The sequence below is a fragment of the Motacilla alba genome, chromosome 4, assembly GCF_015832195.1.
Source record: "Motacilla alba alba isolate MOTALB_02 chromosome 4, Motacilla_alba_V1.0_pri, whole genome shotgun sequence".
NCBI classification, from domain to species: domain Eukaryota; kingdom Metazoa; phylum Chordata; class Aves; order Passeriformes; family Motacillidae; genus Motacilla; species Motacilla alba.
In genome coordinates this window covers 39,514,036-39,528,855 of record NC_052019.1, presented here as the reverse complement: position 1 = coordinate 39,528,855, position 14,820 = coordinate 39,514,036, and the positions used below count along the sequence as shown (strand labels likewise).

General features: G+C 33.9%; 1 protein-coding gene across 6 annotated transcripts in view; it reads right to left on the bottom strand.

Annotated features, from left to right (window-relative positions):
- The window catches only part of FSTL5 (follistatin like 5), a 271,571-nt gene that overhangs the window by 111,408 nt on the left and 145,343 nt on the right, over nt 1-14,820 (bottom strand). For all 6 annotated transcript variants that reach the window (XM_038136446.1, XM_038136448.1, XM_038136445.1 and 3 more), the window contains one exon: nt 7,481-7,601. In XM_038136446.1, coding sequence (XP_037992374.1) covers nt 7,481-7,601 — 121 coding nt within the window. The remainder of the gene's footprint in view (nt 1-7,480; nt 7,602-14,820) is intronic.

Sequence of the window (14,820 nt, the reverse complement as noted above, 5' to 3'; positions counted from 1 at the left end):
GATGTTGGAACATCAGTCATAGCCTAAATCCACAGGTACACTGCTCTGCAGAAATGAAAATATTCCCATAATTCACAACCCAACAAAAATATTAGCAATAATACTATACCTCACCACAGATAACTTATTCCTGACCAATAAGCAACAGATCAACTACTGAGGTGTTTTGTTAACCATAGCCAAATATGTGTAGCTGTTTGGTGTTTATTTTTTCCTCACCATTTTGTGACATTCTCCTGAATAAGCTCCGTGAAAGACACGTAAGACTTCAGTCTTTGGCAAGTCAAGCCAGTAACAAATGCCATGCAAGTCAATCTCCATCAATCCCCTAGTCTGAAACAAAGCTAGTATAACTAAGGTGTTTTGTTCCAGTCCTCATCCTCTGCAATCCTGTATTTCATACTGCTATCTCTAGTAACTTACATCACCAAAGCAGACAAAAGCTTTCAGGTAAATGCGCTGATAGGATTAGAGATCAGCAGAGCTCAAGGTTCATTAACATCTCCCGGTTTCTTCAGTATGATGCCCAAAGAGCCTGTGGAATATTTGTTTTATTTACTCATGCAAACCTATGGTGACCATAAATATGTTACTTGATTCCCCCAAAACATGAAGAAAAATCAGTTGGCATCAAAATGAGTTGCCTTAGTGGCATGTGAGAAATTTCAGGTACACAACTTCAATCCAGGAAACAATATTTAAAACCTTAGATATTTCCTTGTTTCTAATGATCAGTTTAAAGTTCAGCCCATAAATAAAAGAGGGTTCATTTTCTTCCAGCTGAGATTCTCTAGATTGAAAATAAATACAGCACAGGTAAGAATTTGAGAGATAGATCAGATTGAGCAAAAAAAATTACCATGAAGTCCAATAGCTCCTGCTCAGTATGATGTTTACTGGTGTTTTCAGAGGCTAGTGGTGAAATACAACACCCCCTGGAACAATCTAATACGCTCAAGTTGTTGCTGAAAAGGAATTAATGGTAGCAGGAGACAGAATAATACCTCTTCTTCCCCCAGAAAATGTTTCCTCTACTATTTGTTAGCATGTTTTACTTTTGAAGACTCATCACAGCCATAAAGCTCTGACTCAAATTACACACTAAATACAATATTTGAGACCTCATATTGAATCAATTTGAAATATAAATTACATAAGGGTTTTTTTTAATTAGCCTTTGTGGACTTCAAGATAACTTAAGGAATTCAGTGGGATGTCTCATTTGCTTCATTGAGTAATTCAGTATAGCCTTTCTAAAATTTAGATTTTGTTGTAGGGTTGTTTGGTTTTTTGGTTGGTTGTTTTTTAATTCTGATCTATTTTGCTTCAGAAACAAAGATTCACATCTCAAAATACAATTTCTGAACATGCAACTGTAATTATTGCATTTGACAACTTAAAGTAGAAGTAGAGCTATTATAATGAAAGCAGTGATGTTTTAGAATATTTTTTCAGGACTGAGAGAATACAGTAACTAAGCATTTGTGTTCATAATGACCACTGTATTTATAGGAACTTATGGCTGCTTCCTTTCCACATGATTCAAGATGACAAAGCACTGATTTTGACAGTCATATTAGTCTCTAGCCTCGAATTTTCTCCTAAAAGTTGAGCCCAAATCAGGTTCTGTAATTTTGGACCAGTTAAAAAAATTCCATAATATCTGTTATGACTGGAGGTGTATAAATCACTTCTTACCAATACTTCTGCAACTAGGACTGCTTGAAATCCAAATTTGATATCTTTGACCTGAATGTCATTTCAAAACTGAGAGAACTTTTAAATATATACAGATTAGTATGTACAGTAGCAACATACAAGATCCCAAATAACAGCTGCACAACAGATTAGATATTGTTAACAGTGTCGAGTGATGCCTGAAAGCACAAGTAATTCCAGCAAAACTAAAAAGCATGGTTAATTGAAGAATGACAATTAGGTCATATTTTGTTCTGCCTAGATAATTCTCACACTTTCTTGTATGTCATGTAAGTCCTCACTGCCCACAGCCCTTCTGTGGCCCCTTTTTTTGAGCATAAGACAACATCAAGAATAGTTCTACACTAACAATAGAAATAAATGCTGAGAGACATTGCTTTTTTTTTTCTCTATGTTTCATGCAGGATGTCACTTGAAACATTGAGCTGTTAGTTCAACTATGTAAAATAAATTTGGGGTCTATATTAATTGTATTAAATCAGTTCTATTCATAAATGTCTAAGTTAGTGTAATTCTTTCTACTGAAATTACAAGGAGAAGTGCCTACATATACATCTGCTGAGTGATCAAACAGAATAATTTATTACTATTTATTTCCTTGTGCTATGCCTTGAGATTTTACAGCCCACCATGAAGGCCACTTGAAGTATCTGCTTTGAAATTTTATTTATATGGGAGGAAAACAAGTAAGATTATTTATTTAAGAAAAGAACACTAGAAGAAAAACAAAAGGAGACAACATTTACAGTGAACACAAAATTATCATGATACCACAGGAGACATTAACCAAAGAAAGAAAACCTTTGAAAAATAAAGGAAGCACACTGGTTGAGATTTGCATTACAGAACATATAAACTGTATTCCACACGCCTTTTAGCTTTTGTTCAGCTCCTTCATCTTAGGATTTTGCCTGCCCTTTCAGAAAAAGTTAAATATATCCTTCCCCATCTAAAAAAATGTTTGCTGATGAAAATCCTTTAGCTTGGGACTGGATGAGGAAGGAATGCAGAAAAGCACAACAAAACACCAAGATGGAACTGGATCACTTTTAGGATAAAATTTTACATGATGTGGCCAAAGCAGTGGAGGACTGAATCAGCTGATTACTTCTGTCCCAAGCTCCAAAAATCCAGCTAGAGCTAAACTTTCTGCTTTATCTGCCTGTGTTAGAGGAAGTAATTTTTCAGGTTCCTCTCTGCACATACTATTGATCTAATTAAACTGTTACGGAATATAGCAGACAAATAATTAGGAGATAGATGCTATAGCACTACAATTTACGCCTCACAATATGAAAACAGCCTATACCCAGAAAATAGCAGGTAAAACTTTACAGAAGCCAGTAAGCATCTTCATCTGTCTGCAACATTCTGTGAAGCTTGGCAGAAACGTTCAAGGCTGAGATATATTCCTTGTTTGTTACTGCCTCAGCATCTGACCTTTCAAAGGGGAAAGGGATTTTTTTTTATTCCATTGCACATAGTTATTTACATTTGGCTGTCCAGTCTAATGTGTATCCATTTTGTCAGATAAAATGAGACTGTCGAAAGTAAATCACAGGATACAAGTGAGCATGTATATGTATGTATGTATAGATATAGAATTATGTGCATATTAATACCTTTAAAACAGCCTATGCTTCATCTTTGCCCTTAAGGTGGTTCCTTTTCTACTGCCAGAGTTAAAAATAGAATTGTTGGTATTTATGAGGAAAATTTCTAATTAAGTATGCCAATGAAAAAATGTCCTACCTGCAAATGCTAATGAAATAAGACTGATAATTAATTCCAAAGATAGGCATTCCTATTTAAATAAAATGCAATTGCCTAATTCTTTAAAAAGAAACTACTTTAATGGAGCAGAGTGTTCAACATCACAATAAATATGATTTTCAATCCTATCTGTGTTCAAAATCTTACTTAAGTGTTTTTAAATACTATTTGATATCACAGCTGGAAAAGTGCACACTAGTAGTATGCTTGATTATCACTATTCCCTTTTTAGGCCAAGGCTGATGACAAAAATTTCTCTTATGCCTTTTCTCACACCTTCTCCAGCTTTCTCAAAAGTTCCTCTATTCTTAATAGAACATGCTGATGGACAATTACCTTTAGAAAATGAGACCCCTTTAATGTTGATCAAATTCAAATACGACTTAAAGGATATTTTATTAAGTATTGTAAATTTTATATAGGATATTTTATTAACTATTGTACATTTTATATTTTAGCAGTGCTAGGTACAAAATGGCTTGAAAAGAACCCTTGTGGTATTGCCATGCAGAAAAACTGTGGTGCTGTGACCCCTAATGCCCTGCCCAACCTCTACCACCTTGCCTTAGCATTTCTGTGCTCATACGACTCAGATTTCTGTTACACAAATAAAAGAAAAAAATAACTCCTTTGAATTCTGTGTGGAAGCTTTGAATAGCATCAATTTCTCCATCACTGCAAAGCCAAATTTTCTTCACTGCCATTTTGAGTGAATAAAAGTCAGTAACACATTCGAGCAGTCGCACAAACTTCAATGAGAACTTGACATTTCTCAAATCCACCCCTTCATTACAATTAGGGATAGAGGCAATTCCACTGGGAATAGCAGGTATTAAACTGAGATTAGGTTCCATATGTACACTATAATGGTAGATATAAAGGAATGGAAAAAACATGAGAAACACACTGTCAAGTTCAATTGATGGGATCGTGCAAGAGGTTAAAAATCCTAGAAGCACTTTTTTATTTCAATTAATGGCTAAGTCTTTTAAATGTCTCCAAATAACAAGTAACACTATTATATTTTAGGAGACAATCCCTTGGAAATACCATTACTCAATTATAATCTTTCACTCATTAGATAGTTATAAAAATAATTTGGGAAAAAAAACTTTCTTGTTTTGCTTTCTATTTGCTCAAGATGTTTGAAGGTGTCCAAGCTGGTTAAAAATTATCTTTTTCATATTGTAAAATGGGATTATTTTAAAGATACAACATATAATCACAATGAAACACAATAAGACAAAGAATAAATAAATTAGTAAATAACTTAATTAATAAAGAAAATAGAATGTAAACTTGAAAATATTAAGTACCCAAAGAAAATCCTGGAAAAAAACCAGGTTTATTTCTATTTGGAATAAATATTTGCAACCTTCCTATACCACTTATTGAAGAAAATTAAAATGTGTAATTATTTTGTAGGTGGGTGCTTAATTGAAGAGATATTTTTTTGTGGAATAGTGTGTGGAAAATGTGTTGTGATGCTTCTTGCGTACATTTCCACACACAGATCTGCTTCCATGTATATATTAATTCTCTTTATCCTGGTAAATCCAGACGTGGCATTACTAGTAATATCTCACCAGCTTTGCCATAGGCAAACACCACAGGCTTCTGGAGAGGGGCTGTCACATCTGCTTTACCTTGGGTTGGCATGGCTTGTGTGGACAGCTTACTTTCAGCTTTGTGTCATCTTGCTTAGCCATAAGAGCTCTAGTCGAGTGACCAGGTGCCACACTCAATTGGTTTTGGTTTTGCTTAGCAAAGTATACTTTTATAGCATTATATAATTTTTGTTAATGCTGGTGAGGTAAGTCTAACTGAATTCAAACTCTCTTAAGATAAAATGAAAGCGAACTAGGGTTATTCCTCAAATTTACTTCAAGATATCTTCATTACAAAGCCTAATACTTTGTCGCATTTCTTTGGCTTTCTGGGCACACACAGTACAATGAAGTAAAAGCTGATTTTAGATTTTATTTTTTACTATGCAATGAATACATCTAAGTTTTGTTAATGACATAGAAGAGTGAATCTTATTCTAGAAATCATCTTCCAAGATAGCCTTTTAGTTTTAAATAGGGTCTTCTCCACTACTCTACTGCAACAAAGAAACCTAATTGATTCCTAATCTTATATAATCTAATATTTTCATTAACATTCATATCAAGGCAATGCTTAACATACCATATGGAAATTATTTTCATTATTCAAAAGTCCATTAAAAATACATAACAAAAAGCTATTCTTATGTCTGGAGTTTTACAACTATACAAAATAGTCCCTCAGAGACACATCGAAGTCTTATTTCGAAGAACAATGTTATGCTTCCATTAATACAATGTTTGCAGAAATCATGCTAATGCTTTAAACATGTCTTTCACCTTCTTGGATTGCTGTATATGATAAATCTAAATCAACTTCAACATCTATGCACTTAATCACGATCTAGAAGTACAACATCTAGCCATATAATCATAGCTAATGTGTGTTTTTCTACAGATGCTACATAATTATGCACATTTTTGTAAGCCAAACTTGTATCACAACCTTTAAAAAAGAAATTAAGGTATTTCCTAGTGTTTTGCTGCTGCAGATGAATTAATTTACCTCGCCATCACAATGTCCTAATAGCTTCCATTTTCTTCCTCCACCTTATTTTATTTCTTGGCTTTGCTCACACTTCTTTTGCATGAGTTATGGTCTGACCCTTCACTTAATCAATTCAGGTCACACAACAGGATTAGGGTGGGATGTGGAGGGTGAATATTTTTCTGCTGACTTAGTGAGTGACTCACAGGAGAGACTGTGACTGTTAGGACACTGCAAGAAAGCCAGTCAGATAACCTCAGGAAGCAGGATCAAGTTATTTTTAGAAGCTGTAAGTAATTTGTTCAGCTAAGCTGCATCACAAAATCACACTTTCTGAAAGACTTTCAGGAAAATAAAAATCTAATTCAGTGGTAAAAAACTAAGATACTTTCAGGCAGTCTGTTTTGATTATTTATTTCATGTTTATTATTTTTGCTTACCATGCATCTATTTTATTTTTCTAATATCAACTCACTACTTTATAGTTTAAAACGAAGCAGTTTTTTATCCCTTTTTCATTTGACATCACCTGAAGTGGCTGAGTGCTCATCTGCCCAAAGATAAACTATTGGAAGACTAAAGAAATAGTCTGTAATTACTCAAAATAAAGATACATTAATGGGCTAGTCAACGTATAATAAGTAATTATAAAAATAATTTAGGAAAAACTTGATCTCCTGTGCTGCCATGTTACTGAGTTTGGAGAAACAGCTTTTAAACTGAAGTCAGATTTTAGGATTGAATCTTGAATTTGGGGTAGACAAGAGTGAAAAATCATCAGTTCTTATCTGGATATAACAAAATATATGGATATTACTGTATAAAAGCTCATCAATATATTTCTTCTGTCTGCTAACCCAGTGATTTGGTCAAGTTGTTTATTTGTACTACACACATTTGCCCTGAGACCACTGCGGCATCCAGAGAACAAATACCTTGCAAAACTACACCACGAATCTTTATCTCCTTCTGAGTCCTGTGAGGCCATAAGGCACCTAAGAGAAGTGTTACATTTGTTGCTGGGTTTGTCAAAAATGCTTTTATCAGCACTCATAAACAAAGGGTGAGGGAAGGTATTTTGGTTCCATTGATTATGTCTTGATCACGCTACTTGCCACTTGCACACAACACAGACTTATCAATGCATGTTGGCATCAAGAAAGATTATCCATGAATTCTCCATTACCAAAATCCTTCATAAATCAGGAAGCTACTGGGTATCATTGATTTCTGCTAAAAAAGTTTTCTGCTGTTTCATGACTATTAAATTGCACAAATTTAAGTACGGCATCCAAATGTTTCAGGCTTCAAAAACCAAAAAAAGTACCATTTAGAAAAACAAAGCATGAAAGAGAAAATAAGATTCAAGGAAGAGGCTAGTCTTGGTACTTACGAAAAGCTCTGTAGAATTCTTCTAGGTCCAGGTGCTTGTCACTGTTATAATCATCATATTTCAGCAAATCGAACACGGAGCAGTCAGATGGTTCCTTGCCAAGCTCATCCCGTTTTATTACCTGACAAGAAAATTATAACCATGAAATTACATTTGAGCTCTTTGAGTTCTCTGGTATAATTAATTGTTTCTAATAATCATTTAATAGATCATTTTAAGGTTGCTGTGGGGCAATGAACTGCAGCTGTGTAAAGTCAGGGATTTTCAGTTACTTTGTAATTATTTATTACACTTTTTAAAGTTAATACCTTTAGGACAGACTCTCTGAAATTACACAAAAGTTTTTTAGACTATACACTGCATATAATGGAGACAGACTGAAGCACTGTGAAGACATTGGGAATTTTAAAGCTGATTTTACTTTACATGTACAGGAATGGTGATTAGGAAACATTCAAATACACCTAAAATATTAATTTCCCAAGTATAAATGGCATAATGTCTTTTTCCTCTAATTTCTAACCTACAGAAACTAAATGCAGACACTTCCAAAAATAGCTAATATAAACTCTTACTACCCTTCTAATTGTATCAAGTTCTTACAGGCTTTTGGCAAGCCTATTACCTTACCAAAACTTGTTATATAAGTAGCTGACCTGAAAAGGCTTCTGTTTCTCACTGGGGACACATACAATTTGTAAATAGATCAAAATTAATAGCTGTGAGATTTTTAACCCTGATGAGCTTATCCCACAGAAACGTTCTTCAATATATGCACCATTTTGGTTTAGGTCTGTGTACGTCATAGACATCTTCTTAGGTTCCAGCTGAGGAATTTTTAAGATGCTGAGAGGGATTTAGAATTGTCATATTATATGGGGCATGTATTAGAAGTGCTACCTCATAACTGAAAGAGCCCAAACTAATGCAACTTTGCATTGCAATATTGCACAGTTTACAGTTTTAAATTAGGCACTGAAAAAAAATGTAACTGCAGGTAATTTCTAGGTAAAATAATTACTCTTCCAACCTTTTTTCAGTCTCCTATGATAATTGCAAAACCACTATTATATTTGTACCAACAGAGAATATCTTCTGAAAAACAAGGAATAGAGGGGCAATTGTGTTTCAGTTGTTCTGCAAAGGAATTTGTCTAGTTACTATTCATGTCAACACAAAATACCTAAAAGAATAATAGGGAATAACAGGAGCATTAGAGGAAAAGACACAAACATTTTATGCTACCAGAAGTCATCTCCTACATAATAATATAAAAGCATTATAAAGGATAATCACCTTTTTAGTACATTAGAGAGTATGAAAACCATTTACAAAGATAAGAAAAATCGCTACAAAACCAGCTTTTGCTATTATCAATTAAAAATACATACTATGCTACCTGAATATTAGTGCTAACTACTTCCTATCCTTTAAAAGCCTTTTTATTGAGTTCACATTAAAGTGAATTAAGAAAACATGAAATTGTGTAGATCTTGCAGCTGGTACATAAAGGACAAAAGTGTAATCTGGGAAAAATTAGAAACTCTAAACCCATTAGAGTTATACAAGACAAACTAAATATGTAATGGTGTATATTGGAAACTTTAGCAATTACTGAAATTTCAAGGCCATGAACATTCAGTACGAAAAGCATTGTTCCTCTCATTGTGTCATTGTTATAAATGCTTGCTTTCATTATCTTCAATTGTACAAATAAAGATGAAACTTTATACCTAAGGTTGAAGAAAACCTTTTTTTAAATCCCCAAAACACCAGGCTTTATAGTACCACATTTTAAATTTAAAATTAATGTTCTTAGCTTCCATTTTTCAAACTAAAATCTGTTATCTGCTCAAATTGACCAAGTATAAATGAAAAGCAACATATTTTCAAAAAGAATTATTAAAAAAATATTGGATAGAATGATTCTACTATTTCTAATAATGATACTACAGACAGGTACATCTTATCATCCTGGCAATTACTTAATTTTTGTCTACAGAAAATCTACCATTTTGATTACAGATAAAAGATTCAATGTTTGTTTTTGCACAGACATTTTTATGCTGGTGATGTACTCTGAAATTCTTTGGAAAATACGCTCACTGTTGATAAACCATCCAACCTGTGAGTCTGTGAAAATAGATTTTATAAGCTACAGAAGGGATTTCACATGATAATTAATCTTAATTATCTGTGTCTGTGATTTCCTGCTATAAGAGCTGTTCCAACCTGAATTCTCTGGTGCAGGATCTAGCTATCTCCCAGTTCTCCAATGGGATCTGTGGATCAGATCAGCTCTGTCATCAGAAGAAAAATTAACCTTCACAGAACTTTTGGGTTGTTGGTTGGCTTTTCCTTTTGAAGGGGAGGGAGACTAATATTCTATCACGACATATGACTCAGAACCAGGTACAACTCAGGGTGTGGGGGTTTGGATTTTGAAAATTCACCTGTTTCTGTAGCAACTTGAATTGCAGATCAATTGTGATATGAAGTTAACAAGCCATATGAGACCCCAGCAAATGGAGTCTCTAGCAAAACCAATATGAATGCCTGACAAATTAAGGTTGCACACTTCCTTATAGAAGTTTTTTGCAAGACATTACTTAAAAGTGTAGGATAAATAGAATAAAATTCCATGTATATGACACACCACCATGTAATCACACTTGTGTTTCACAGATGATCCAACAATGCACCTCAAATTTTAAATTCTATTAATCTATTAATTTCTGTCCATGGAGAAGAGCAAAATACAAGGAAACTGTTTCTTAAGCCAATTCTTTAAACCCAAGCTGTCTACTCCTAAATTAAACTAAATGATGATTTGTCAGCAAGGCAGAAGAAAAACTGGCAAAATTTTTAGCAAGTCACAACCTAGAAATTAAGTATAAAGGCTAAAGCCTGATTAAGATTGTCTGCACAATTTTATGATTGTGCCATACAGGTCAAACATGGATTATTTCATTTCCAACTTTTAAGTCGAAAATTCATACCAGAGAAGGTTCACAAGTACTTATGCCCACAATTTTTAGTTTGAATTTGCATAAAGACAGTGAAGCATTTACTTTCAATATTATAAACTAGTAAAAGGCAGAATATACAGCAAAACTGCTGATGGTTCATGGTGAAACCCTATAAATACTGAAAACTTAGAAACTTACCTACATTTTCAAACTAAATATGTCTTTTCTCAAAAAATGAAATTCATCTATTAGAATTTAATACTCTTTGAAACATGGAAGAAGGATTTGCATTTTCTGGAAAAGATTAAATGTCGAAAAGATTAAATGTCTAAAAGACACAGCACACAATTATCTATTTTCTATGAAACACCATACTGTCACCTCAATTCAGAGCCTCTCAGAAATTTAGTCAATACAACTCCAAATTTTAGAAGATTGGGAAAGTTAATCTGGTTAAAAATTACAAACTGCACATCAGCATAGATTGTTTCATTCCTTTTAATCTGGTTCCTGACAGTCAAAATGAAAAATATGTGGCTCTTAGGAAACTGGACCACAAATAACATAACACATCCTTCATTAGCCCACCTAACCTGAAGTGTTATTGGTCAGCAGTTTTTTTGCTTGCCTGTGATTAATGGTCTTTATGTACCTCCCCAAGGAAAATGCTACATAAATGCAACTACAAACAAAACCTTCCTTTGAATCAAATATGGTCACTCAGTTAATGGGCGTTCATCTTCCCTGAAAGCAAGTACCTTATCACAGCAGTGCCACTCAGTGCTCACTAAAACACCAAGTACATCGAACACCAGGCATTGTGAGAACTGTGCTTCAAATTAATTCTGACTGCATAAAGAGGGGGTTCAATTACTTGTTGCACCATCTTCCACAGCACTATAACTTTTAAAAAATTAAAATAATTGATTAATTATAAAACCAAATTGATAATAAAGGCTGGTAAATTGTTCCTTGCTTTAGCTCCTGTTAATCTAGTTAAATCAATATTTTTTGTACTTGACCACCAAGTTCTGTCAGGCAGCAACACAATCCTCTATTTATAGTAGTGTGAAACCATTGATATATGTAAAGATACAGGACATGTGCATCACAGAATGATGCAGAGATCCCTGAGCAAATAGATACCAGAACTGCTAAACCCACACCTAATGGCCTACAAAGGCAAGTGCTCAATTTCGTTTAAAGATATTACTTCAATACTATCCCAAACTGATCAAGTTACAAAGCTCAGATATGAGAAATATTTCTGCAAACTAATTTCCCAATTAGTTCCAATTGGGAACTTCCTCCAATGAGAGGCACATTTCCCGGCCTTTCCAATTCTGCATTTAGCAGAGGGAAGACCTAATCTGACTCGGAAGATGTAAATGTGTCTTTAGGTGTCTGCAAATATAATGCTATAGATGCCTAGCTCACAGTATAAGACCAGAATAGGTATTACAGCCACACAGATAGGCTGGATAAAATTCTACATTGCAGAATCAAACCTGGAACCACCATGACTCTGAGACTGTGGCTCTGGACTTAATTAAGATAAAACAATGAGTGCAAACAAAATCCTACACCATTGTGCCCACTTAGTGCCAGTCCTTGAATCTTCTCAAGAAATGACACTTGCTCCTGCTTCCTTCACGGCCTGCAAGAACATAATGGGAAATGCTGCTACTTGATAAAATCAAAGGCACCCAAGAAAGATCAAGATGTTGGAGTTTGCATGACGTTCACAGAGTTGGTAAGCTTTATCTCACTACTCATCCCTAAGAGAGTCTTAATTCCCCCCAATTTGAAAGTTTCATGTAGGGTTCTTATTTTTATTTTGAACCTAGAATTGAATATAGCGCATGTTTAGTTTTTTTCCTAGATTAGTAACGTTAAAAATAGATAATGCAAGCTAAATAATATGTCCCTAATTAACAGCAGAAAATAAATAGAACCATAACTCAACATGCAAAATTTTCTTCTGCCTATGTAACAAGTTGATTAAGAACACAAAGAGGAGAGAGACTCATTATCCCTTCTCTGAGCTCCAAGCCCTCCAAATAACTCTTAATAACATCACTGATTAGATGCCAAATCAGAAGTCATGAAGGTAACAATTTAAAAGCCAAGGTCCAACCAAGTATTTTGATCAGTTTAAGAAACAAAGTCTGACAGAGAGATGCAATTTATATAAGTTATGCCTCTGCAAACAAATCCCATAAAGTATCGGCTGGCATAAAGTGCAAAAGTATTATCATTAATACAGAAATAAAACCAAAATAACTTTGTTTTTGCAGAAGTAAGGATGAGTTTTTATAGAAATATAATGTATTTTCATTTGTCCTAATTTAAACTAGTAAGTAAAAGAAATGTATTCAGGTGTTTGAAATTACAGATACCAGTTCATAAATAAGGATGCTGACTTATTTTTTTGAATCTAAAACCTGATTATTGAAAGGAGGGAAAGGAAGGGGAAAATTTATTACTATATATTCAACTTGCTTTCAGGCTATGTCACTTCCCTTTTGCTTTCTTAGTTCACTAGTATAGGAAATAAATAAAAAAACCCCTCTAAGTCTAATCAAGTATAGATTATTTCACTTCACACACTTCTTCCTTCAAAAAGAACCTTGAATTTCATTGTTAAGCAATGAAACACTTTTAGAGCCTATGCATCTTTCACTGATGGCAACTAGAAAAGGCTTACTGTTTATAAAATGGCAGTTCCACCATAGTAGAATAACTGCATTCATAACTGGAAAAACACATTTTGCCATCATGCCCACCCATAACACTTCTGCTCTTTTTTCTCTTCCATACAGCAAAAACAAGTAATCAAGCAGTCTACAGTGATAGAAATACTGATATTTAATTTACAAATTTTTATTAAATTCCAGTTTGGTTTTGCATAAGATAAAACAGATAAATGAATGAGTCTGTTAACAACTGAACATTCATAGCTAACCAGAAGATTCAATTATCTTCCGTTATTTTGGATTCATTTAAAATGTGCCAAAGTGCTTTAAAAACAAACCAAACCTTCCAAGGAACCACCTCCCCTTACTGGAAACCTTGCAGATATATTGCTCAGATATGATGAAGATGATGAGAATCCTGCCTATTTCACAGCTCCCAGTTTGGAAAGATAGATACTTTCTCTGGTTAGAATCGACTTCTCAAAACAGAGTGGTCTAAAAGGTTAAAGTCATAAGTCCTTTTAAAATCAAGCCACATCTCACTTGCCAATACAGGATTTGGAAACTAAAACATTACATGAGTCAGATGTAATGATTAAAGCAGTCAAGGCAGAGAAGAATTTATACTGGAAAAAAATGTCCATTGAGCGTTCATGGAGCTACGTAACCCCACTGCTTTCCTATTACATTTACACAGTGTATTGGAGTTAAAATTCTTCTTTAGCTGCAATTCTCTATTGGACTACAAAGCCATGAAAAATATTATACCCAGATGACAAAATTGTTCAAACAGTAGGAAAAAATAGTCTGCCAATTTTTAATGTATTGCAATTATTCTTGAAGTATTAAAAAAAACCCAAACCAACCACTAAACAAAACAAAACCACAAAAAAAACCCAAGCAAAAACCATACCAAACAAAACAAAAAACCTAATCCAAAAACCCCAAGCCTTTCTTATTATTTGAAATAGTTGGGTTTTTTTTTAAGAAGAACACTACTTTTGCTTTTTTTGGGAGAAAAATACTTGTTTCTCTTGCATCAAGATGCAAATTCAATAACCTTATGACTTTTGTTCCAAAATACATCAATAAAATTGGAATGCTGCTGTCACCATTTCCAATCTCCAACTGATTCATTTCAATTTTACATTAGGTAGGATGACTATATGGACACCTATGAGATAATAAATGCAATCCAAGGGCCTGATTGCACAGCAAGATTGACGAGATGTAAAATTTAAGATGCACTGTAAACTGAAATTCAATATTCCCATGAACATAAATTAACTTCAGGAGTCCTTGTTTTTTCTACAGCAAGTATGTTGCTTTTCTTATCCCCTTAATATGATTACATTTAAAATGCAGACAGGAGCTATTATTTATGACAACTCTGCAGATTTCAAAATTTTGACTGTGAGCACAACTGAGAAAAATTCTCCTAATTCTGAGAACATTTTCAGGAGTATGGTAATGTCTCCCTGTGGATGGCTGACCCTGACTGTATAATGAAAGTTTCATGGGCCAAGATAAAGTGAGGGAGCAATCACTCACCAATTACTGTCATGGCCAAAACAGACTCAGCCTGGGGACAAATTAACTGAATTCAATACCAATCAGACAAGAGTAAGATAAATGAGAAATAAAACTAAATATTAAAAACTCTTTTTCTCCAAGG